Source organism: Centroberyx affinis, unplaced genomic scaffold (genome assembly GCF_046629955.1).
Source record: "Centroberyx affinis isolate AG114_WGS23_722 - 3 ecotype Tasmania unplaced genomic scaffold, CSIRO-AGI_Caff_v1 ptg001715l_1, whole genome shotgun sequence".
Classification (NCBI taxonomy): domain Eukaryota; kingdom Metazoa; phylum Chordata; class Actinopteri; order Beryciformes; family Berycidae; genus Centroberyx; species Centroberyx affinis.
The window spans coordinates 17,236-42,500 of NW_027280125.1; the positions used below are offsets into that span (position 1 = coordinate 17,236).

Sequence of the window (25,265 nt, forward strand, 5' to 3'; positions counted from 1 at the left end):
TGCACACACACAAGGCAGGAACGCACACATCTTCGGCCACACGTACAAACAGTTGAAAACAATGATTACGACAATGATTACGATAATTCATTCATCTTCAAATCAACATGCACACTAGACCTTAGAGACAACAATGAAACCAGAAACAGTCAGCACAATCTACACGTCTAAACAGCGAGTCGTTACCAAACCGTCTCCTGAGCAGAAACTAATACCTGCCCCGATGACTGTTCCCAAACCTCTCTGTACACACGCAGTCAGCACGGGTAAGGCCAAGCAAATACTTTCCATGGGTTTGTGTAAGCAATGATAAACATGTTACGTCTAATCATAAAAGCATGTATTTCATGTTATGGTGGGGGCAGCGCTTTTGCGGCCAATGCCCAGTTTTCCCATGGTTGTATTTCAGAGAGAGAGAGAGAGAGAGCGAGAGTCTGTCTCTCATTTCTGTGTGTTTATGGCGGATCTAAATTATGGTATCAGGTTCGCCCCAAACTGAACCAACTGCCAACTGTCATGGCCGACCCTCCCATATAGGCCACTTTTGTCTCTGGGAAGTAGTGTAACCCAATCTATCCCCGAATTTCTGGCTCTCCGCTTGGATTCATTTTTGCCGTACAGGGAGAGAGAGAGCAGACAGTTCTGAAAAAACAAACACAGACCTTCAGAACAAAGTTAGTGGGCTTTTTTTATTTTTTTTTATTTCTCCCCAAATAGAAAGCAGAGGAAACGCTGCCGGCAGAGCCACGTTTTGTGAATGAAGCCCAGCTGACAAACAGAGAAGGACTTGGACTGCGAAGACCTCAAGATGTGTGTGTGTGTGTGTGTGTGTGTGTGTGAGACAGACAGAAAGTGCTTGAACTTACAAAGCCTATGCACTAGGCTTACGTGTACGTGTAAGCAAAAACACACACACCCAAATATGCACACATACACACACACATACTGTCACACTCAGTAATGACAGGGAGATGGATGACCATAAAGCTATAATCTATAATGTACTGTATGTACCTATGCTGTCAGGCATTTGAATATGCAATACACAACGGAGCCAAGAGATGGCGACGTTACAGAACGGAGCAGGGTGTGATTTGTTCTCTCCAAATCAAAGTCGTCTAAAGCTCTGTTCTCAGCATATGGGTCAGGACGCAGTGATGGTCGCAGGAAAATTAAAATAGATCCCCAAATTATTCGGAGGAAATTGTTATCCGTCGCTGCTGACTGTAACGCTGCCAATGCCTTTTTAAGTCCCTGCAATGTCAGGTAGGCTGAATAAAATATGGCAGGCTTGCATTCTGCCATACAGACGTGGTACATTTTGTTTCCTAAGCCTTCATAAGAGAGGGAAAATTCTGTTTTAGGTTGCAAAAAAAAAAAAAATTGTAAAGCTTCAGCAAAATGACGACTTTGCCATGGCACCATCACCTTGCAACATCTCATGCATTTTAACAATGTGTGTTTCCTTGACAACGTACTGAAAAATTCTGAGGCCGCTATTTTGAGTGTGTGAGCCAAACAACTCTTCAAGAATGTTGATTTGAATAATAAAACTTGTTCTCCTCTTTCTAGATTTATGAGACTAATTTGTCCATTCAGATTGAGCAGGCATGCTAGTTTTCAACAAAGCATGAACTTCGAATAAGTAATATGAACTATAAGGAAACGATGGTTGAGGTGTAACACAGCAGTGCATGAACACTTGTAGTTTCAGCAGTGCAATAGTTTAGGTTGGTGGCAATCTGGAAATGAAGGCCATGAGAGCATCGCAGCACTGCCTCAGGTAGAATCCAAGTATGCACACGCTCCTTTATGGGCTGAGTATGTTCATGAAAACCCTATTCATTGTAGGCCTATGATTTCAAAAACACATGGCTGGTAATTAGCTGCTATACTGTTTTTCTTTATTGCTGAGGAATTTAACTTTTTAAGATTTGAGGTTTTCATCCAACAGAAGCTCTATGCACACTGCTTTGTGCAGAACAAGATGTTTTTAAAAGGAATGTCAGTGTGCTTGTACAGTATGACCAATGAATGTCCAGATGGCTGAGCATCTACAGATGTGTGTATGGATGACTGGATGCATACATGGATGGACACATGGACTGTACAAACTATGTGTATGTATATGTGTGTGTGTGTGTGTGTGAGTGTGTGTATGTCTGTGTGTATACACTGGAGCCGTGCCCTCCTTTGTTGTCTATGGATGGAAATCAAAGGGACAGGGAGTGGAGCCCGAGGGCCTCACTGCACTGAACCATCAGTTGGCAGGATGAGAAGCGACTATATAATGAGACCTATAGGGGTGGCGGGTGAAGGGTGTAAGGAGGGATGGATGACGTGATGGAGGGTGGGGGGAAGGAGAGAGGGAAGGGACAAAAAGGGGAGAGGGAGGCATGAATGGGGGAGGGAAGGGTGAAGGGAAGAATGGGAGAGAGAGAGAGAAAGAGAGAGAGAGAGATGGGTGGGGGGAGGAAGGGAGGGAGGGAGAGAGATGGGGGGGATAACTGCTCTCTGCGGCAACACACACACACACACACACACACACACAGAGTATGCTGTCAGGACACGGCAGATCGAAGGCCTCCGATTCTGTCTGCAGTTGGTCTCGCTGAATAACAACGTCACAACACAGAGAATAATGCAGTAAGCAGAATTAAGCATTTCACAAGCAGACATAGAATGCGAGCCACTTGAAGACAGAAGAAGAACTAAACCACAGAAAACAAATGAATTTCTCACCAACTGAATAATAGACTCATCTTCTACACAGGCTTAGTGTACTAGTGTCACTGCCTTTCTCTCCCCTGTTACATAACCAGCTACAGCTGAATGGGATTGAGTGTATCTGTAAGTGTGTGTATGTGTGAATATGTGTGTGTGTGTGTGTGTGTGTGTGTGTGTGTGTGTGTGTGTGTGTGTCTGCGTGTGCACGTGAGCCACAATCACAATGTGTGTTTGCATAAGCCCTTATCAACCACTGCCAAAGCATCAGTTAGAGTGTAGCAGGCTAACATGTAATTAGGTTGAGGACAGAGGGGACTTCAGGACATCAGCTCAACACTTGGTGGCTTTGTATCGTGTGAAGACTGAATTGTTCAGATTTCAGGGTTTTGAAACTATTTGGACAGAATGCTCCATTTGCATCAAGGGACACCACCTAGTGCTGCAACACCCCTCCAAGGTTTTTTTTTATTTGGATCGAAGCCTGCAAGTTTAAATACTCTGTATCGATTGACTTTCTCTCCAAAGAAAATTGAGCTTTTCTTCCGTTGGCTTACAAACTACCTTTTTGTGTAAAATGTAGTAATTAAGTGAGTATAAAACCACAAACATGGCAAAACATAGTGGCACTGCCAGGTGAATTATGCATTCACCCGGTGCCTGGCTCGGAGCGGCGGCTGTACTTCATTAGCTATCTCCATTCTACCTTTCTCTGACAAATTCAATAAATGTTCATCTGGTTCCAATTAGGCCCTCGTTAGCAATAATTGGCCTGGTATTTACTAACAGCATTACTCAACACTGGCTGGCGCAGGCCGGCCCAGTCTGATCTGAGCCAGGCTATAGTCAAGGCTCTGGGTTTGTTAGTTACCTGCCAATCCTCGCTGTCCTGCAGAAACCTGGCATCTCCGAAAACTAAACTTTTCAGCACTTGAGAACCACTGGTTGATTGTTCTCTGATTTTCCTCACTGTCGTCCATGCATTTTTTTTTACATTTTACAGTGACTCTTCAATAGTTTGGCTTAGTCCCAGGACTTTCAAACATTTTACACGCATGCGGGACAAAGGCAATTATTGGAGATACAAGGTTTTCGTAGGAAAACTAAAGCAACGCCCCCCGATCCGGCCCTGCTCAGCCTCCCCCAGCGGGGGCGACAGCAGCAGGCCTTTAACACCGAGTTTGATGGTTCAATTCTAATGTTTCACTGGCAGTGAAAATATTTTCACAGGGGTGGAGAGGGTACTCGGGCCGGAGCTGTTAAAAAGAAAGAGAACAACTCTCGATATGTTTTAAAATGGGGGGGATTACTGCCATTTCCCAGACTCACAGGAGATTTCACTTACAAGATTCACTGGAGAAAAAACATGATCTCATGCCGCATAAGTCTCTCCAGCAGGGGCAATGCACCCTGACAGTCTGATCAGTTATTATCTATCATGACCTCAGACAGTTAAGCAAGATGGGCATGAGTCAAAATGGATGGAAACAGACAATTGAGACACACAATCGGGTTCTTCAAAATCTAATGACTTTTGTTAGTGGGGAATGGATGGGTATGTGTTCTTCAGAGCATGAAAATATGTTGAGGGGCCCAAAAAATGAACAAATAAGAGAAGAAACGGCAAAATACTAGAAATGATAAAAAACGATTGAAAATGTCAGCGACGAAAATGAGGGAACAAGTGAGACAGAGTTCAAGAGAAAGAGAGAGCGATTAAGGCAGGAGAGACAGGAATAAGAGACTGATGAAGACAAGAAGGAAGAACTCATAGAAAAGACAGAGGAGAAAAGTGAGTGAGCGGGTTGATGAAAATCAGGAGTTTTCTCTCGGTGCTCCTGGTCTTCCTTTTTTCCCCCTCTGCTTGCAATTATTCCATTTAAAGGCTCCCTCAATCACAGATAAGTCATACAGGCTTACCAAAAAGCACCTGTCCCCAAAGCACCACAGCAAAACTCTCAATTTCAACACCCCATTCTAATGTGCTGCTTCCAGGAACCCCGCATTGGAAATAAATGATGACACATGGGCGCGTATATACCAGTTCCAAGTTAGGATTTTTTCTAACTTATTCATTTTTTCCCCCCCTTTCTCTCCTGTTTCTCTGGCAAGTGGGCGAGTTTTCTCTGGTATGCGTGGAGGGGAGGGAGGGAGGGAGGGAGTCTGCCTGTTCTGAGGCCTGCGCTGCACATGTCGCTCTTTCACAACCCTTTATAACGTATCGCGGCGGAAAGAGAGAGAGAGAGAGAGGGTGAGACAGAGAGAAAGACAGAGGAAAGGAGAGAGAGAAAGTGAGGATCTGTGTGTGTGTGTGAGAGTGGGAGAGAGAGAGATAAAGATAAAGAGAGAAGGGAAAAGAGAGTAGATGAGGACTCAAAAGCAAAGACAGAGAGAGAGAGAGAGAGAGAGAGAGAGCGAGAGAGATAAAGAGAGAGATGGCTTTGATTACACACAGATCTGGCCATTACCAGCCCATAGAGAGACTCTATAAAAAAATAACAAATGGAGACCATCAGTCAGCCCATCGGTAATAGGTTACAACAACCAGCGGGCTGATGGGAAACACACCTACTGACGGTTGGAGGAGCAAGACGAAAAAGATACAAAAGGAACCTTGTAAAAATCTATATTCAATTTCCTTTCCTAATGAATAGGTGTTTTTGATAGAAAAACGCTACGCTGCCAGCTCTTCGGCAGTTGGGCAGATGACGATCCAGAGCTTCCCGAAAAGCTGTCCAACTAATAGGCTTTCCCTGGATCTGTGGCAGAAGTAGTACATCACATTTGATTTTTATATTCTTTGTGTATTTTGGCCTTTGCGACTTTTTGTACTGTGCGCTCATCCAAAGCTGTCTGAACCATGCCCAATCAAACGCATGGCCTGATTTGTGCAACAAGCAGGCTTACATATTTGATTTCGATTAGATGGTGATCCATACTAAAGCTTTCTCAGGGTTTGTGTCTGTCCAGTGGGGAAAAAGAACAAGAACAGGACATTTTTTTCACAGCCAGAACTATGGCTGTAATACATTTTTCAATGATCCTGTCAGTCATTTTCATTTTATATGGGTGACGCACAGATTGTTCTCACAGTTCTGGACTCTGTTCCTCCTTATTTTCCTCATGGATGTCTGTCAGGCAAGTTACAAGCAAAGGGCAATTTGAAGGGAGGTAAATAGGGGTGGAATCCCTATTATTAGCACAAATTAGCCAAATTCTTTACTTTGTTAAACTTTAAGTAAAGCATGGGAGGACACAAGGATTTACCAGACCACTACCCCCATGCTGAATGTAGCCAATCACCCACTGGCTAAGTCACTAGCTCAGCTGACTGTATTGGCCTTCTAGTCCTAAGCTACATTTATGACCTGAGGTATTACAGTTGACCAGTCACAGCAACAGGACACATTTAATCATTTACATTTTGATCTAATATTCTCAAACAGTTGACATTTTTTGTACTTTTTCTTGTCAAACTGCCATCGATTGAGGCGTCAGTCAGGCCAACCGGTCAAGTAATAGTTCAAGTGTTGTCAAGTTAACAAATCTGACTGTAATGTTCACTGTCTCCTTTTCTGTCCATTTTCCTGCAAAGCCTGGGAAGGTGATTGGTCAGATTGACGGAGTGTACAGGCTGCGGTTTTTCTGCCTCTCTGACCCAAGCAAAGAAGGCAGGCTTTATTGTTGGGGTAATTGCAGGATCCAGCCTGCCACTAAGTACAAGACCGATTCATAAAAATACTTTTTTTTTTCTCTTCTGCCTCTTTTTGTTTGTAACTGTTTCCATATGATCTGTGAGCTCAGGAGGGGAGATGTTGAAATACAATACATAAATATCTTCTGAATAGGAAAAAACACACAATAGGGCATTGGAACATACAATAAACACACGCATAAATGCACACACATGCACACACACACACACACACACACACACACACAGAAGTCAGCATGCACCCATACACACAAATTTACAGACAAATACACACACACACACACACACAATTTCTCAGTGATACTAAATTATAAGGTAGTAGTACTAAAGATGATTTCATGCTGCCATGTCAAGACTTCGACACACACACACACGCACACACACACACACACACACACACACACACCAGCATGGCTATTGAAGAACAAAATAAAAAAACAAGCTTGTCAGAAATAAAGCACAGCGATATGTCATGCTATTTCCAGCCAGAGCCATTTTTCAGTGGACTTAATAGCTATAATGGCTGCATTACCATTGGGAGTGTGGTGGGAGCAGATTACTGTACACATTAACTGAACAATTATCATCCATGACCGACGCCATGATCAAGTCAATATGTCTTCTCTGACCCGCTGGAGAGGAGCACAAATTTATTGCTCATGCCTGGGATCAATTAACAAAGTCTAGCTAGGACAACTATGCACCTCTCACTTGCTCATTCTCATTCTCTCTCTCTCTCTCTCTCTCTCTCTCTCCAGATGGTGGCGCTAGTGCAGTTTGTGAACCCCTCTCTGGACTCTCTGCCAGACTCACCCCCTAAACAAGTCCTCTGAGAGTAGACAAACACAATAAGATGTTGATGGGATTTATATTCTATTTGGCTTTTGTGCACAAATATATAAACGATGGTGGTGAAAATCCAACATCTTACTTTTTCCCACATATAGTTCCCCTGTGTTTCTTGGGTTTGAACAATAAGGTGGTACAAAAACTTTGGTGGTTCTTAGTTTGACACATCTTGTGGCTTTAGTCCACGGTCATATTGTAATGAAACTAGAGAACGTCTGCACATTATTGTTGGTTGCACTTTTTGAATAATTGACAAAAACAGAAAGAGAAACCTGTCATGTGATATAGGACAAAAGGGCACCTTGAGTGTGTGTGTGTGTGTGTGTGTGTGTGTGTGTTTGTGTGTGTATGTCTGTGTCTGCACTCATGCACATACCACAGATTTTAGTGGAAATGTGATAGAAAACAACCATTTGCATTCTCCACCACCTCCTTGTTAAAATAGAACAACATGGCCATTGTGAGTATTTGTGTGTGTGTGTGTGTGTGTGCGCGTGTGTGTGTGCATGTGTGTGTGTGTGTGTTCATGTGCATCAGTCTAGGACAGCTAATTCCTGCTCCAGCAGATATGGCAGCTGAAAGGTGAGCTGCTGCGTATCGATCTGCAGTCTGAGTGCTGCTCAGTGGAACCTGACACCTCCGCTGTCAGCACATCTATAAGGGCTCATCAGCTCGTCTCAATGAAGCTCCATTCAGCACTGCAAAAAATATACACCTTAACAAGTCATTATTTAGTCATGTATTGAGTCTTAAAATCAGATTTTTCTTAAGACAAGTGAAAAAAAGAGATAATTTCACTTTTTTCCAATGCAAAACCACTTTTTCAAAGGACTTTCTTGAATCAAGTGGCTTTATATCAATACTATGAGTGTTATTTCAAGATATGGTTTCAAGATTTCAAGTTGATTTCTTTTGAGAAAATTCTTGAAACAGGTGAAACTGCATTGGAAACAAATGAAATTATCCCATTCTATCAGCAGATTATTTTTTCACTTGTTCTAAGCAAAACAAGACTCGCTCAAAACAAGACGCAACTCAATGGCAAGTTAAGATGGACATTTTTTGCAGTGTGTCGGTCAATAAGGGCACAGACAGAGAGCTTGGCATCAATATCTATTCCTAGCGGGTGATTTGAGAAAACCTGAGAGGCGGAAATGGTGGAGGAGCGGTTATGTATGAGGCTTTTTTCAGAATGGAGGGATACAGTATCTTAATCTTTTGTGCTAACAAAGCTGGATGCCCTCTAATCCCCCCATAAATCACACATTATGCTCCCTTAAAATGCTATAATTTTATCCCAACCAGAATTTGTTTTATTATCTGGTGTACCGTAAGAAATACAATAATTGTAACCAGTCAATTTGAGGGAAACGTCGATTCTATGCGCCTGCCTTGCTAACTGCATTTTAATATGAGGGAATACAAGCTTTTACACCGCTGTCATCCCCCGTTGCTAAATTTGGACAAATCACCAACTGATTATGACATTTAAAAATTGTGTTGGATGCAAGAGGATTATTGTACTTCATATTATCTGTCATCTGGTAGCTGGATGGACAGTGAATGCAGTCATTTATTTGTTCTTTTCCCTCCTTACTCAATATCGCCCTTGCTGTGTTTAAAGCGTTTCCATGCAGAGTTGGAGATACCAGCTCCATAAAGCAGTGAATCACAGCCAACAGCTTGAGGGTTGAACAGTGCACGAGAGACCCACACCCACACACACCCACATACTCACACACACACACACACACACACAGAGTTCTGACCTATTTTCAAATGCCGTAACAAAAACTAGGAGAGAGCAAGAGCAAGAAGGAGATAAAAGACTCTAGAGATAGGGAACAAAACAAAAACGGTGCCATTTCGATCGCATGCTCACTTCAACATTATTAGCAGTAGGATTGGGTGTTCCTCCTGTGTTTTGGTGTTTGTACAATATGGAGTACGGTCCATTACTGCCACTCTGGCAGTGGTAATCCAACTCTTGACAGACCTTTCATAGTGTATGTGGCTTTTTAGATGTGAACATTGAGACCGAGGGCAAAATAACAGATTAACAACCCTAATTTGTCCTGAGGTTTTAATGGCCAAAATTATACGCAATCCTCCCCCTTCTTCTATCAATCTAAGTGTCTCTGTGGTCGGTTTGAATTCACATTTATAGGCAGCCATGTGCTTTCAATTTCTCCAATGGACTAATAAAGGCTATTTGAGAAAGGGGTATTTTGATTTGGTGATATATTTTTTTTTTTGTAGAAAACCTCAGGACTGCAGAGTGGGGATGTTTGACAGCTACAAACGCTGCTCTGGCAGGTTCATGTTTCTTCCAGCGAGCCGGAGAGAAGATTGATTCTTTAAACTGACACAAATGTGGAGAGAGGACAAACTGTACATACACACACACACACAAAGATTCACACAGACATGAAAAGACCAGACACACACACACACACACTCTCAGACTTGAACACATGCATGCAAGCACACACACACACACACACTTCGAAGCCGTAACCTGGATTCAATAATCCAGACTGCTCTATTAAGATGAGAGGGCCAGTCTGAAAACACCATGCACTACCACTGTCAGAAAAACTTAATGTAAAACTACAGTGGCAAAGAAAGGTCAACAACCTTTAATCTGCTCTGTCAGAATGGGGAAATTTTTCAGACAAGAGGCTGGCTGTTATGTCTCTGGTAGATTTTGAAAATCAGTTGTTTCCGTTTGCTATAGTTTCGGAGTATGTAAATACTGCAGTCTGGCACTTTTGAGTAAATGCAATGGAAATCTGATACACGCATTCTCAAACCTCTCCTCAAAAGTCTCACAGTGTAAACCTACATTTTATTTGTCTCTCAGTTTCTGCATGTCAGCATTGGAGATAAAAGTGTTGTTAAAGGATTTCTGCAGGTTTATGACACACCTACTGTAATGCCAACACACAACACTGGCCTCCTCAGCATATTCTTCCTCATCCCTCCATACAGTCTGGTCTTTAGGTTGCCTCCCAGTCTGAGTGGGTGTCTGTATATCTGCATATAGCATGACTCATCCCTTCATCCCCCAGTGGGCTAGTCACAGGCAGACTTCAAAGGAGAGCTGCCGGCTCACTATAATGTAGCCTCCAAGCAAGCAGCCGAGGGTCCGGCCTATCGTCTCTGGTTATATGAGAAGAAATAAGTCTTCACTCTGACAGTATTTCAGTTCCTCCATCGCTTTCAATCTCTCCTTCATAGTCCAATGTCTTTTTTTTTTATTCTCAAATGTGTTTCAAAAAGCAGATGAAATTCTCCAAGGTGGTAATTCAGCACATTTGTCTCTCTCTCTCTCTCTGTCTCTCTCTCTCCTCCTATCTTTCTTACTTTGAGCATGAGCATGTTAACACACTCGCATACACACACCCTCCCACTCACCACTACATTTTCCTTTCCCCTATGACTTCATTTTATTTATCAGGGCCATTTTAATTTATTTCTATTTCCTTTGACGTTTTATGCGTCTTGTTGCTGTTCGGCTGTTTTCCATCATCAGTGTGCTTTGCTGTCATTAAGATTCTGTTATCCAGTACAGGGGTGTCTTTGCTTTTCATCTTGATTTTTTGTTTGTTTGTTCATAGTGTCATTTTTTTGTTTTGTTTTGTGAGATATTTTTTTATAAGCCCCCAAATTTATTTTCATCTCACTCACCTACACAACAAATTGTCCGTTTTTTTCTTGTCTCTTCTCTCTTGTATCTCTATTTTTTTTTAAATTCTTTTTCTTATCATTATTTTTCATTGTTTCTATCACTTCACTGCTGTTTTATCACGGCACAATTAAAATAAACTAAACTAAGGTATTTCACATCAAAAACTTATTGGATTCCTTCTGCGTTCAGAGTAGTTTTTCATTATTAAATATTTCTATATTGAGTGTTTACATTTTCACATACCTGAGAGCAAAGCTAATGTGACCGTTTTAAGCATTTTTTATCAGCTTAAATAAACATTTTGAACGTCTATCTTCAGGAACACGTAACGACTTAATAGAGCTGCCTTATGTACCAGACTTATTTTTGACCAACATGCCAGATGGAACTGTATAACTCCAAGGTCATGCCATATGTGGCATATGGTAAGTCAAGGCCACGTCTGCCATGGTAATCTCCTGTGAGAAACCTAGGGGGGTTACATGCTCTACACCTAACGCATCTATAACCAATGCCATTGTATACTAAAGAAAAAAGTTAAGAGACCGAGAGGTATGAAATATTTTCTTTTATTGTACAGTTTCACTACCTGTTCTGAGTCAAAATGGCAGAATATAGGTGAAAAAACACTGTGAGCTTTTATTATGTGTCTCTCAGGTTCACCATCACTGAGATAGTGTGGGCTATGGGAAACATGTATTCAGCCCGTCTCATTGCATTTTCCATTTCTCATGCTTCTCCCATTTGGTATACTGAATTGCGTTCCATTTGACCTGAGTTGTTTATGCCACCTTTTCCTCCAGTGAACCCCAAACTCTCAACATTTAGGCAACATTACTTCACCCAGCTCCCACTTTCTCCCTCCAAACTGAATTACAGAGCCACCTCCCTCCTCTCTAGCCCTTTCCTTCAGCAAGGGGGCAGAGTAATTGCAACAAGCACCTCTAGAGTTATATCAGACCCATAATGCACCTGGCAAAGCTCCCAGAATCCAGTACTCTGGCACACAACCGGGGGGGGGGGACTAAGCCCGCCCCCATTCTAAACCGATACCAGACACACAGTGTATACAGCTGTGTAGCTTTTCATACGAAATGTTTGATTTCAATTTGATTTCAAGTTTGTGTATGACTTTATTCTCTACATCTTTGAGATTTCTCTCTCTTTCTCTCTATATGTGTGATCTTCAGTCTTTGTGTGAGGGATTTACAGCCCGGGATATTGGTGAGAGAAGCAGTGCGATGTATGGGAGTGAAATGATGAAATGACTGGGAAGAATCAACAGGATATGGGGAATGTCTTTGACTCAGATAGTTAAGAGTTTCTGTTGCCACATTCTCCTCCCAAACACACCTACATAGTCATTACCAGAGCGCAGAGGCAAGCCTGGACAGCTCTTTTCCACTGACACAGTGTGCTAAGCTAACATTACTGGAGCCTCATTTCTGCTGGGCTTTTCATCCACAGTTCAGATCAATTTGAATTGCCAACATAGTTACCCAACTCTTTCCAACACAACTGCAGCATCAAACTTTTGGATGTAACATCATTATATGAACTCTGTGAACCAAACAACAGTAGAGCATCATAGTGGAAACATAACATCGTACCAGAGCGTGAGAGAGAAGACGAGCTCTTACCTGTTCAAACTCTCTGAGGCTGTGCATCTGTACAGGTGGGCCTTTGTCCGTCTCATCACACATGAAATCTGGGCAAACGGAAAATGAAAGAGGTGAATAAGCATTATTTTAAGAGAAAATGGACAGTCCACCTGGGGCAGCAAGGTGACTTAGGGGCTAGTGAGACTGTTCTTCAACCGGAGGACCCGGGTTAAAGCCCCATATTGAGCCTCCCTGCTGAAGTGTCCTTGACCAAGACACTGAGTCCCTACCAGCTCCATGGTAGCTGAGTCTGACCAAATTTCCCTATGGGGATCAATAAAGTGTCATTGTCCTTAGTATTTCTTTGCTGAATTGAAACAGCAGCATGAAACTTAAAAAATCCAGTGTCCAGTTTCTAAACAAAAATAGTGAATGACATAATACAGAGACACACAATAACAAATTCTGTTGACTGTGTGCAATTATTTGACTGTCCTTGTTAATACCAACATGGTACGCTCCGGTCCAGGTGAAACCATCCAGATGTCTTAAGACGTTTCAAAGCCAAACTCGCTAAAAGACCGGGAGCATTCCCAGAAAAGTACACACAGGAGGGATTTGTGGAGGGAACTGTGCTAAACGCAATTAAATGCATTTCATCTGTACACCAGACTGTACAGTGCCATCTAAAATGCATAGCGGTCGAAAATTCTCACAAATCCATACTACCCCCATTAGTAATGTTCCACTGTACGCTGAGAATCATCAGGCTAACCTTACCGGGCTGAAATCTAAACACCTTGGGGCTCGGGGAGTCTCTCTGCGCAGCGTCTCCCAGACCTCATAACAGGGCTGTTCTGATCAAACGTACCCTCATTATAACCCTATTAAACCTGGATATATGGGCTGTGTCCCCCCGCGGAACCGACATGGCATATTCCGGTCCAGCTGAAACGGTTCCAGAGGTCTTAAGACGTTTCAAAGCCAAACCTATCCTCGCTAAAAGGCCAGGAGCATTCCCAGAAAAAATTCCACACAGGAGGGATTTGTACAATAGTGTGTGTTTTATTCCTTTAAAAGCGGGGCCAATTGGTTCGTGGCAGGGAGGGCGCAGGTGGGGTGGAGGCGGTGGAGGGGGTTTGCAGGGGCAGATCCCGAGGGGCATAATCAAGGAACCATTGGCAGAGCAGAAATTTCTGACAGTTCTTTAAAATTGCGGCGCAAGGTCATTAAGGATTATTAAAAAGCCGCTTTTTAACGTATAGGTAAGAGAGATCTTCGGCATTGCTGTCTTGGATTTTAACTGCTGTAGCATGGTACATGCCAGGGTGAAAAAACTTACACAACACTGATATGCATGATGCATTGGCAGAACCAACCAAATACACACATACACATACACAAACATCAAGAGGAGGAGGAGTGGAGGCCATTACCAACACTTTCTTTCACACAGAGATTCAATAAATGGTAGTTTCTGCGAATAGCTAATTAGTCAACAAGTGACCTTGCATTAGGCTGAGGGTAATAAATGTGTAGTGAGATGTTTATTTAACTGAAGGGATGCAGAAAAACACATTTGAAACGTCCAATTAGTGGGACAACTATGACAAACAACAAGCAGGGTGAAATACCTCGATTTCATAGAAATAGGGTCAGAGAATCAGAGAATAAGACAGAGAGAGTAAAATAGAATAATGAAAACATTTTCCTAAACCTAAAATGAGCAGTGAATCATCTAAACACAATATTACACAAATTTATACTTTGTGTTACATATATATATAGTTGAAGGTCCACTTACCCGTCATAGGTCCAATACTCTTAGGCCTGGCCCGTTTTTCTCCACCACAGTGCCTGAAACAAGAGGCAGCTATTAGCCAAAGTCATTCACACCAACACTGACTCAACATTCCCACACAGATCTACACATTGGTCCTTATTCCTGAATAGTCACACATTTAAACCTGTTTTATTTTTTGTTTCCCACACAACAAGGATTAAGGCAAATAACCATTTTTCCCCACCTGCTTCTGGACTCCTGCTTCACGTGTCTCTGAATATCACAATGAGGTAATTCTCAAGCACGGTCAAAAATAGTCCACAAATGAGCCGAGCCGGGGAGAGCTTCCCACTGACATGTCAGAGACACCAGCCACACTCACACACTGGTGGTGGAAACTGAGTCAGCGCATGCTTAAGTCACACAGCCATCACTCACCATGCAAGAAACAGTAAACAAAGATGGATAAAGGAACAGTCCAGAATGTCCCTCAAACTACTGTTCAAGATTTCCTTTACAAACAAAAAGCAAAGGGGCCTGCTTGGAGTATTTATCTCTTTACTTACAAATCACTTTAGCCATTTTCAGAGATTACATAATAGAGGCACTTCAGTGATTGATTAATTGATTAATTTATCTGTAAAGTCAAGGTAGCGAGTGAGGAAAGAACACTGTATCTTAATGTAACGTAATCTCACCTCAAAGTGGGAAAAAAAATGTTTGGCTCTGAGTTTTAGATTCACTGTAGCACTATCTAAACATGATTTAAAGTTGGTCAATGGGGACGATGAGACCAAAGGATTTAAGACTTAAAAAAGATTAGAGATGTGTGTGTGCTGGATTTCCTCCCTATTAGCACTTCCTCCGAGCCTTTCATGAATAATCAATGAGAGAGATTAAGTCAAAGCTGATCACACTGGGATGTAAAGGCCTCGTTTGACTAAGTGAAGATCAGGCAGACGCATGGGGCTCATATCAGTGGCAGAATATAATGAGCCCTCTTCATTCCCTTTGAACAACACAGGAATCAAAGGCTTTCCGTGCGATGAGTGTATTGATTTGTTGTATCGCACCCCACAGTCTAGGTGTGTGTGTGGGTGTCCCAGTCAGTGTTAAGAGTGACCACCATAGTGACCAGTCATTTGAAACTGGGCAAATGAGACATAATGTTGACACAGTATAAAAGACAGCTGAGGGGGGTAGAGTGATGTGATGAGACCATTTAAAGGTGTCTGTGTCTCTGTGTGTGTGTGCTCTGAGACAATAGAAGCTGACTAGACAACACTACAGATTTAACAGCCTTTAGCAGCTGTGTGTGTAGCGGACCACCAGAGGACTGATCAACAAGCTTGACGATTGCGTGAGAACACCACTTGTGGTCTCATTTGCTGGTACTCGTCATCAAACCTCTCCCTGCCTGCATGCAGACAACTCCCTAGTAACTAATGTTGCATGCACTGATGCAACTAATGTGTAAAACAAACTCATAACCAAGGCCTCCGATAGCATAGGGCCTACTTAGCGTGACAGAGTTCAAAAAGTTCAGTCAAACTCAGTCCCCTAGCAGAAGTAGAGTTAAAAATACAGTATTATTCTCCCACAGCTAAGTCAGGAGTGTGCTTTGAATTTATTAAAATTAGCTCAGCTAATAGCATGGCTGCCTATCCTGCAGGAACAGGAGCTGTGGGATTGAGACTAGCTGCTCAACCTCATGGGCATTTATGTAACCTTGGCACAAGGATCTTCTTTTTCATTGTAAGATAATGGACAAAGATGGCAACTGGACCCTCTTTTTCTCAAATACTGTAGGCTAGCAGACACAAGAAAGATAATATGAGCACAAGTTAAAGTTTTCATATGGACCAAGACTAAAGGTGTTTAGTTGAGCTTCAGTTTTCTGCAGTTGTGGCAGGAGACAGACTTGCAAAAAGTTATTTCATTTTACATTCCACACAGTAGCACACACACATACACACACTCCCACACATACACACACAAACAGGCACACACCTGAAATAGCGCCAACCACAATTCACCAACCAGAAAACCAAGCTCCGTTACTCAACATGAATTCCAATATTCCCTCACAAGACCAGTTTTGTGCAAAACACCTTACCTTCCTCTATAGAGAAATCCACTCATCTTTTAGCCGCATGAATAAAGCTTTTTGGCAGGCACTTATGGAAAAAAACACACGCACACTTGAGATTGCAGTCGCTCGCTCTTCCACCAGTATCTCCTCAATCGTCAGGCGAGCAGGAGTCGAGCCTTCGGTCCAACTAGTTCCACAGATCTGAATACATCCGTTTAAACACTGTACCAGCACAAACACGGCACTATCTCCTCAGCTGCCAGTTGAGCTGCAGGCTTCTCTCCAGTAACCAGTCAGACCTGGCCAAAATACCAGTCAAAAAGCCAATTGTGCAGTTGCAGCTAGCGGTAGGTAGCGTTCCTCCAGAGCAAGCCAGTCCTCTCCGGCTCCTCAGACCCAGAGTGGAGTGACCACAGTCAGGCAGTTTGGCCGCGAGGCTCCCGGAGGACTGAGCCAAGCACCCAGGCAGTCATTTGACGTGGCAAGGCCAGGGAGACACACAGAGAGCAGCACACTGAGTAGGAGGTAAACACCACTGGAGAGCAAAGGTACATACAGAAAGTGTGTGTGTGTGTGTCTAACCGTCTGGTACGGCATGAAAGAGTGATCTGTTCCAGCATGCTCCAAAACAGACGCTTCAGTAGGTATGTGTGTGTGTTAAATGTACGTGCATGCGTGTGTGTGTGTGTGTGTGTGTGCGTGTGTGTGTGCATGTGTGTGTGGTTCAGCATGTGTACAAACCACCCAAACATCTTCCTGCCATTGCTTGTTGTAAAATAGTCATTCAACTGTCAATTGACTATTTGCCTCTGGCATTTTTTAAGAGCAGGGTGGAGCAGAGGGAGGGCACCTGTGTATGTGTGTGTGTGTGTATGTGTGTGTGTGTGTGTGTGTGTGTGTGTGTGTGTGTGTGTGTGTGTGTGTCTGAGCCTGCATGTCTTTGTGAGAGTGTTGTGCGAGAGTGCCTATCTGCTTGTATCTATTGTATATCCTCCATTTCTCTGTTTAGTATGTGTGCATCTGTGTGTGTGTGTGTGTGTGTGTGCATGTGTGCATGTGTGTGTGTGCGTGTGTGTGTGCACCCCTGGAGGTGTGTGTTGCATGTTGACATGTTGAAACAGGCTTACAGCAGGTAGAACAGGGTAGCAAGCCAGAGGCTAATCTACACAAAAACACAGTGCTTTACATTTCTCTCTCTCATGCACACGCACACACACAACTGACAGATCTGAGGATCTTTCTTATAAAACCACATAAACTAAGCCTATTACAAATGTCTTTTGAACAGGCACATAGACCTGCTTTATTGACTAGATCAGTACAGACAAGCAGCGCATTCAGTCGAGTTAAACAAGCTGGTGGAAGGAACTCGGGATCAAAGAGTCAGACAGACAGCGCCGGGCCCAGAGTCACCAGGGGAGCTCTGGATACCAGTCCATGGAAATTCCTCCTCAGTGCTTCTCAAAACATGAGGCTGTGGTCTAGCAAAGTGTGTGTGTGCATGAGTGTGTGTGTGTGTGTGCATGTTCTAAAATAATCTTTAAAGAGTTTCAGTTTTCATTTTGAACTTAAATGACAAGAAGTGGCTGTGTTTATGCAAACATGAAGGTGTGGTGTGAGGGAGCGTACGAGGGAAGATTGAAAACGCTGATAAAAGTTGCAGAAAGTTTCCATAACCAACACCGTCTGTATGCTGGAGTCTGCACAAATATAAGTGCTGGTATCTTATCTTCAAATGAGATCCTATGGGTGAAAACGAATGGAATCTCTCTCTCTCCCTCTCCTCTTCCTCTCTCTCTATCTCTCTCGACCAGTGTGGCAGCATCCTCGGTGGCCAGCTCACATACCTGCCTAACATTCCACACATCCAGCCAGTTTACTTAACAGTGGTGAGGGGAGCTGGGCCTGCCTCCGCTGCCCTGCAGCTCTACAGGTCTGAACAGGGGAGGAGGAGGAACATTAGCGGTTTTACTGCGAGGCTGCTCTCTGCGCTGAGCCAAGCATGTTATGCAATCGTCAAAAACAGCAACCCTTCACTCTGTGTGATTTACAGCTCAGTTGATTTGGGGTCTAACGTTGCTGGATGTTTATCATTATGCTTTCTTTCTGTATGCTGGGTTATCATAGCCTAAACGTTGCTACACATAAGGGTAATTTGAGGCAGTGGAGATAATATTGGGCAATCTTGTCCTAAAGAAGTACAACTTTTCACAATCAGGGGAAAAAGACTCCCTATATTGCTACTTCAGTTTGCCACTTTTTACTGCTTGTTAGCTTTTTTTATTTAAATCCATGTGTCTGCCAACCTTAAACTAATAAGATGGCTTGCAGCTGGCTGAATCTACCGTTTTTCGATGAGGAATGCTAATAAGCCATTTTAATGGTTGCTGGAGGACAAAATTAAAATATGTTCCACATAATCTTACGAGTGCCTGGCAAAGAAAAGTAATGGAGTACAACTCAAAATGTCAGAGTTTATCTTTAAGCAAGGATGGTTAAAAAGAAAATCAATGTGATTCAGTAAGCACTTGTGTGTCAAACCCTAGAGGATTCACCGTGAAGCATTTAGAGAGACAATGTGATCCTGAGAGAGGAGCATTGCAAACCAGGTCAGGGTTTGTCCAGGCTGAGAGTCAAGTCAGATGTGACAACAACTCGAGACGTCGGGCAGATTTTCAGACACATCGAGTGTTCATCACTAAGTTAAATACGATGAGTGATGTCAGAAAACTCAGGAAAGATATTGTTATTTCAGTGAGAGGTGGTGACAAGCATTCCTATCAACTCCTTGTGTGTGTGAGTGAGTGAGTGAGGGAGTGAGGGAGTTACAGTAAGAGAGAAAAGAGAGAAGAAAACATAAAGGAGGCACAGACACGTAAGGGGGAAGGGGGAGGTGAGGTGTCTGCTGACAGTACACTACACCCTCTAATTACCTTACACTTTGCTCGCACCGTTCCCCCACCCATCCCTCCTCTTTCCTTCCCTCTCTCCATCTCACCTTCCATCCCTCTCTCCTTCGCTCACTCCCTACTTCCTTCTCTTCCTGTGTTTATGCAGCTGTCCCTGGACCAGCTGCTGTGACAGCGGAGTGACGGACGTGAACCTAAACCTGGATTCAGAAATACTAAATACTTGCTTTAAAGCTACACTAGGTAATTTTGCATGTTGGAGTCCCCAAATTGAGAGGTAACTGTTTGAATTTTGTGGACCCAGAAATCATGAAACGTGACGTCACTGAACTACACACAGCATGCTTATGTTTACCAACCCAGCCGGTGTGTGATGCTTTATACCAAAGGAAACCAAAGGGACGAGAGAGTAGAAAGATCTAATGTTGGTGAGTCCAGCCTTCTCTGGACAGAGCGCTCACTCGCTGCTGTTTTCTATATCGATTTGCCACTTCCTGAGCATGGAGATGGAGATTTCCCGACAGCGAACATACCCGACACCAGAATTTCATCTGGGCAATAAGAGCAAATCTACAGCATCTGAAATAGGGACGATGGGAAGTGCTTGTCTGTTGCAGCCCAACTTCGTGATTTATGCCGATAAGACGGGCGTATTTTTTGCATAACAATCTTGCCTAGAGCAGCTTTACATTCTTCAACTTCAGCATCCAACACATGAGATTTAGTGGTAATTTCTCAGTCTTTCTCAACCGAGCAGTGTGGCCATCTGTGAGTGAATGAGGCACAGGCCTTCTCTCTCTGTCCTCATCTCTGTCTGTCTCTCTCTCTCTTCTCCTTCTCTCTCTATCTCTCTCACTCCCTCCCTCTGATTAGAACCAGGGCTTGTATACCTTCCCTCTTCTGGGAGAGATGCAACTCTCTAATTAACTCTGTCATGTCTGTACAAGCTGTTAATGAGTGCCTCTCAACACATACAATGTGTTTACAGGGCCATGAGCCTGTCAGAGCCAGTTGCAGTGACAATGGTGTTTCTACAACGGAAGAAAAAAACTGAGTCAAAAACATGTGTATTGCTGCTAGTCTAACTGAAATATATCACTGTGGAAATGTATGTAGAATCTAAACCGAAATACAAATAAATCCACATAATGTGATTACAGTCAGTGCTTTGCTTGGATCATTGTGTTCCATTGCTATTTTCATCCTTTTCACCAATCAGTGGGGAATTTGTTCAGTTTTATCACAGAGGATGGTGAGCATGTGTACACTGTTATTTTCCTACGCATTTTCACCAAATGTTGTAGTCAAGAATGGAGTAGAATGCATTTAAAATTTGGAAATAATAATAAGCATGATGCCACCTCCCCCTTCGTAGGCTCTCACATTGCTCTATGCCACTTTTATGAATAATCAATAACCCAGTGTGACATTTTGGCTCAAATTACCAAAATGTACCCTCTAAGATACATTAATGGTCATTTAAGAGAGAATCAGGAGTAAAATCACGTTTGAGCTGTGAACCTGGTTATATGGCTTCTATATAGTGAACATCGTTAATCTTGTACTTAATTTCAACATTTTTCGAATTAAGTCCTATATCCGCTTTGAAGGGACAGAAAATCATTACTGCACTGCTCTCTATGGGCTGAAACTTTCACTTCTGGCCAAACCTCAATCAGTGATGTCAAGGCAAGTATTTCACCTTTGGCAGCGTCAAAAGCTTTGTTACTGCCCCCAAGAAGAGATGGGAGATCCCCATTAGCTCTCACACCCCACCCCAAGATACAAAACATGTCTATCTTCATCAGGCAGAAAAGGTGCAACAGACATGCCTTGAAAATACATCTCTAGTGACAAAATCGTCTATGTTGTACCATTTTTGAGAAGGTAAGCCAGTTACGTCATACATATAGATAAAGACAGAGAGGCCTATACCAGTGTCAAGTCTGGTGACATTTTGACAGACTGGTTAGTGCTGTGACGTGATGACAATGATAAGAACAGTGGGGCCGGTGGTACAGGAGGGCAGACCGGGTCAAAGTACAGGACAGGAATGGCTGGGTCCCGGGTTAGACAAACACTACTGAACCTCTGCTAACACAAAACCACGTCCACGACTGATACAGCGACTGCTGGTGTCCAGACTAGGGATGATTTTCAGGGGTGGCGCTCCTCACATAGCAAGAAATTATGAATAAGTGATAAATACATCCCTTGTTAACTACTGATTTTAGGGATATGTAAGCAATAACACCAACTGACCTACCTATAGCCATGCCCTTTTCTTAAAATGTGAACCTAGGAATGAGATTGAGACAGACCGAGGCACAGTCCACAGGTCAGACCACACTTTTTTAGGAAAGTAGGCAGTGCATATTTTCTCTCTTTCTCTTGAGGGCTGGAAGTGGGGCATTACAGCCCATAGAGTGAATTAGCAGTCCACCTTATACCGCATACCTTCTCTTCGTTTAAACAGAAAGAATTGAAAAAATAAGTGAGCAGCACGTCATAGAAAGCGAAACACCACAAATCAAACTTCAAAGCAGGGCTTCTTTGAATTCTAAAATAGGATTGAGGATTGCTTGGAATTAGGACAGCACCTTTCAGCTTCATCTAACTCAGTCCAGCATCCATGTATAAAATCCCTACCTACTGCTCCATGTGCCACTCTCTATGTTGAGGTCCCACTGTGTCTGTGGCCCTCACTGCGTTGCTTTGAAATGCAGATAAGATGCATAAGGAGGGAGAGGCACCACATCTCCTTGTTAGAAAATACACATCCTGTGTGTCAGGTAGTCAGCGCCTGCTCTGTCTGGCATGTGTGAGCTGTAAATGGTATGTATGTTGTTCGCATGGTGTCCTTAGAGTGACCCTGCTATGATCCCAATGGAAGTAACATAATGGAATTATCATATAGCCTCAAAGTTACCAATCTCACATTTTAAATCTGTAAACAAATACAATAGGATGCAAATGCATGTGGAGTTGAATGGAAACATGCACAAGTCCTCTTCACTAGGCCAACTGGATGTCGCTCAGATCCAGCCAATAAATCAATACTGAATAGGAAACAGTTTGCTCACCCCCACCCAGACTAGTAGACAGCTGTCATTCTGGTAGCATCACTGCACAAAATGAACAGTTGGTATTCGGGTTCACGATTTTGTCACAACAACACAATAGTGACTGTGCGAGTAAATGCCAGAACCGTAAGCATTGTGTCAGTGTATTGTGTCTGCAGCTATGAAAGCAACAAATAACTAACACATGGGCTGCAGGTTATTCAATGATTACAAAACAAACAATGCTATTATCAGCAGATAATATTCAACTTTAAATTAATTAATATTATGATGATAATTTGAACTATTAATAGCAAATGGCTCTATATTGCAGTAACACTGTAAAGCCGATGGTGATGCCGTTACCTCTCAATTCCTCTCCCAGACTGGTGCTGCGATGACAATCCCCACTCCATCTTTTATTCACGTCGATGGGATCCTCGCGCATCACCGGGATCCTTCAGCGGCGTCCATCCGTCAACCCGTTAGTCCGGATCCATCCGTCAACATCCCGGATTACCTTTTGGAATCCGCGAAATGCTGCTCAAACGCCACCGATGCTCCCGTTCCCGTTCATTGGTCGGTAGCGGACAGAAACCCCCCCTCACGAGCCAATAAACGGCAGACTGGATTTTCACGCGTCAGATGCGCTCCCGGTCCCAGCGGTGCCATGTGCCCAAAGATCAAAGGAAAAACCCTCCTGACTCGGAGGCCCGTGCGTCGTTACGCATCTTGGCGCACAATCATGTCAGCGTCTCAGCAATAAATGAAGTAAAACGAGTTAGGTGTTAACTTAATCATCACACACACGCACACACACACCTTGCTCAACAGAGAGACACTTGAGCCCACATTGCCTGATTGAAAAACTTGTCTCCCACTATGGCATGCTGCCTGATGGGAAATGTAAAAATAAAAAATGTGGCAAGTGCTGATAAGGAAGAGTTCAAAGCCTAAAGCCTTTTGACTGCACTGATGTCTTAAGTGTCTAATAGTGTCTCTTGGTCTAAAGCCGCATGGCTGGTTTGGTCATTTCTGAGATGAACTTTGCATCACCTTTGTTAATCGGCCATTTTATCCCTCACACCACCCAAAGTAAAAGGCCAAAGTGAAGTGAAGCACTCGTGAGCTGGAGGACAGACAGGCTCACAGGCAGATGGACGTTTCAGTTTCTCCACAGGCCGTATTTCTCTAGGCCCAGGTCGCTCCTAATTATGCTGAGTTTTGTTTTTACACAAAACACTTGACAGTGTTGTGCTTACAAGACATACAAGAGCATGTTATTTTCATAATCTAGGTTATTTATTTTAGTACAGACAGTCATCAGAAATGAAGATTGGATGTTTCACACAGCAGGGTGTGTGTGGAACTGTAGATTACATCTGGATTCAAACATTGATTTACAGTTGGCAGCCACTGTAATCTATAATTATTTCACTGCAACCAGGCCAGTTGGTCAACCATTGATTGAATAAGTAGGAAAGCAAAAACAGAACCCATCTGCATATGACTAAAGAGAATATGTCTTCAGAAAGCAATAAACACATTTTCTAAGTTTATTTTCTGCGGTGTAGAATGGTAAGCATGTGTAGTTCATACAACATCGTAAAATGTTTTCACAATTACGCAGGTCACAGAAAATGAATAGTACTTAATCTAAGAGCTCATATGTTATTCTTAGGAAAACTAGAAACCAAGACTCGAATATGTGATGTGCTTGACACACTGAATACAGGCTGACTATGTGGATTTATATTGTTAAACTGAACATTTACATCCAGGAGAGCTTCATCTTTTAGTATGCACACTCCATAGACATATACATCTATGTCATTTCACAAATATAGGGGTGGTACAAACTCTTCTCTTTTGTCTTTGGCTATGGGCGACAGGAACAAAATGTTCACTAATTCAGACCAAACTGTCAGCTTGTAGGAAGGAGACATGGTATTCCCCTTTAAGGAGGCTTTACAAGGACTATATCTGAAAGCCATTCTGTAAAGCAATACTAAGAGAATTCAGTTGAGAGACTGTATCGTATACAAGAACCTTAAAATAGCAAATTCTCCCCAACTCGGCACAATAATGGTCGAGTTAATAAATAAGTGAAAGCTTCAGGGGAGAGTGCAAGTACAGGAGAGCTACAAAGAAATTAAATAAAAGCCACAAGCCAGGTGAGAGCATGCCCTCCCCCTCCTCATCCTCTTCCTCTTCCTCTCCCTGCCGAACACACAACTTTTGAAAGGAAGTGGAGGGTGATTTTTCTCTCTCTCATTACCATCTAATGAACAGATTTCTCAGTCATTAGGTGCTGCAGTTAGCCCTTTCCAGCTCATTTAGTAAATGAGAGCAAAGCACCAAATGCATGAGTTATGACAAAGAGAATGGCCATGGCACCAGTGATATAGTTGCAAAAACACACACATTTGTCTGAAACCTCACTTTGTCTTTGCTCCAGTCCTCATTATTCAGCAGTCTTATTCCATGTGAGTCTGTGCCAACCATTGCTTTCATGTCACCTGGTGGCCAAATCCTGAACTACACCCCTTTGATTATTTTTGCTCCACCATCATTTTTGTCATGAAAAGTGAACCTTTTGGTGGACACACACACACACACACACACACACACACACACACACACACACACACACACACACACATAGGCAAGCATCTGTGTGCACACATTTTATTTACTCAAATACTTGCGTGGATGAGATTACTTGTCTGGATACATATGGGTCCAATGTGTTTTCTGCATATGAGCAATGGAGTCTGACTCCTCATTATACTCAGCAGAGCTCATGATGGATCCAGCTGCAGTCTACACACACACACAC

The 25,265-nt window shown here is 42.9% G+C and overlaps 1 protein-coding gene across 1 annotated transcript in view; it reads right to left on the minus strand.

Annotated features, from left to right (window-relative positions):
* The window catches only part of pde4dip (phosphodiesterase 4D interacting protein), a gene marked incomplete at its 3' end in the record, with an annotated part of 33,791 nt that extends 16,988 nt beyond the window's left edge, over positions 1 to 16,803 (minus strand). The window contains exons 1-3 of the mRNA XM_071528715.1: positions 16,480 to 16,803; positions 14,385 to 14,437; positions 12,620 to 12,687 (exon numbers count right to left, since the gene is read on the minus strand). Coding sequence (XP_071384816.1) covers positions 12,620 to 12,687; positions 14,385 to 14,437; positions 16,480 to 16,505 — 147 coding nt within the window. The remainder of the gene's footprint in view (positions 1 to 12,619; positions 12,688 to 14,384; positions 14,438 to 16,479) is intronic.
* Positions 16,804 to 25,265: the final 8,462 nt, after the last annotated feature.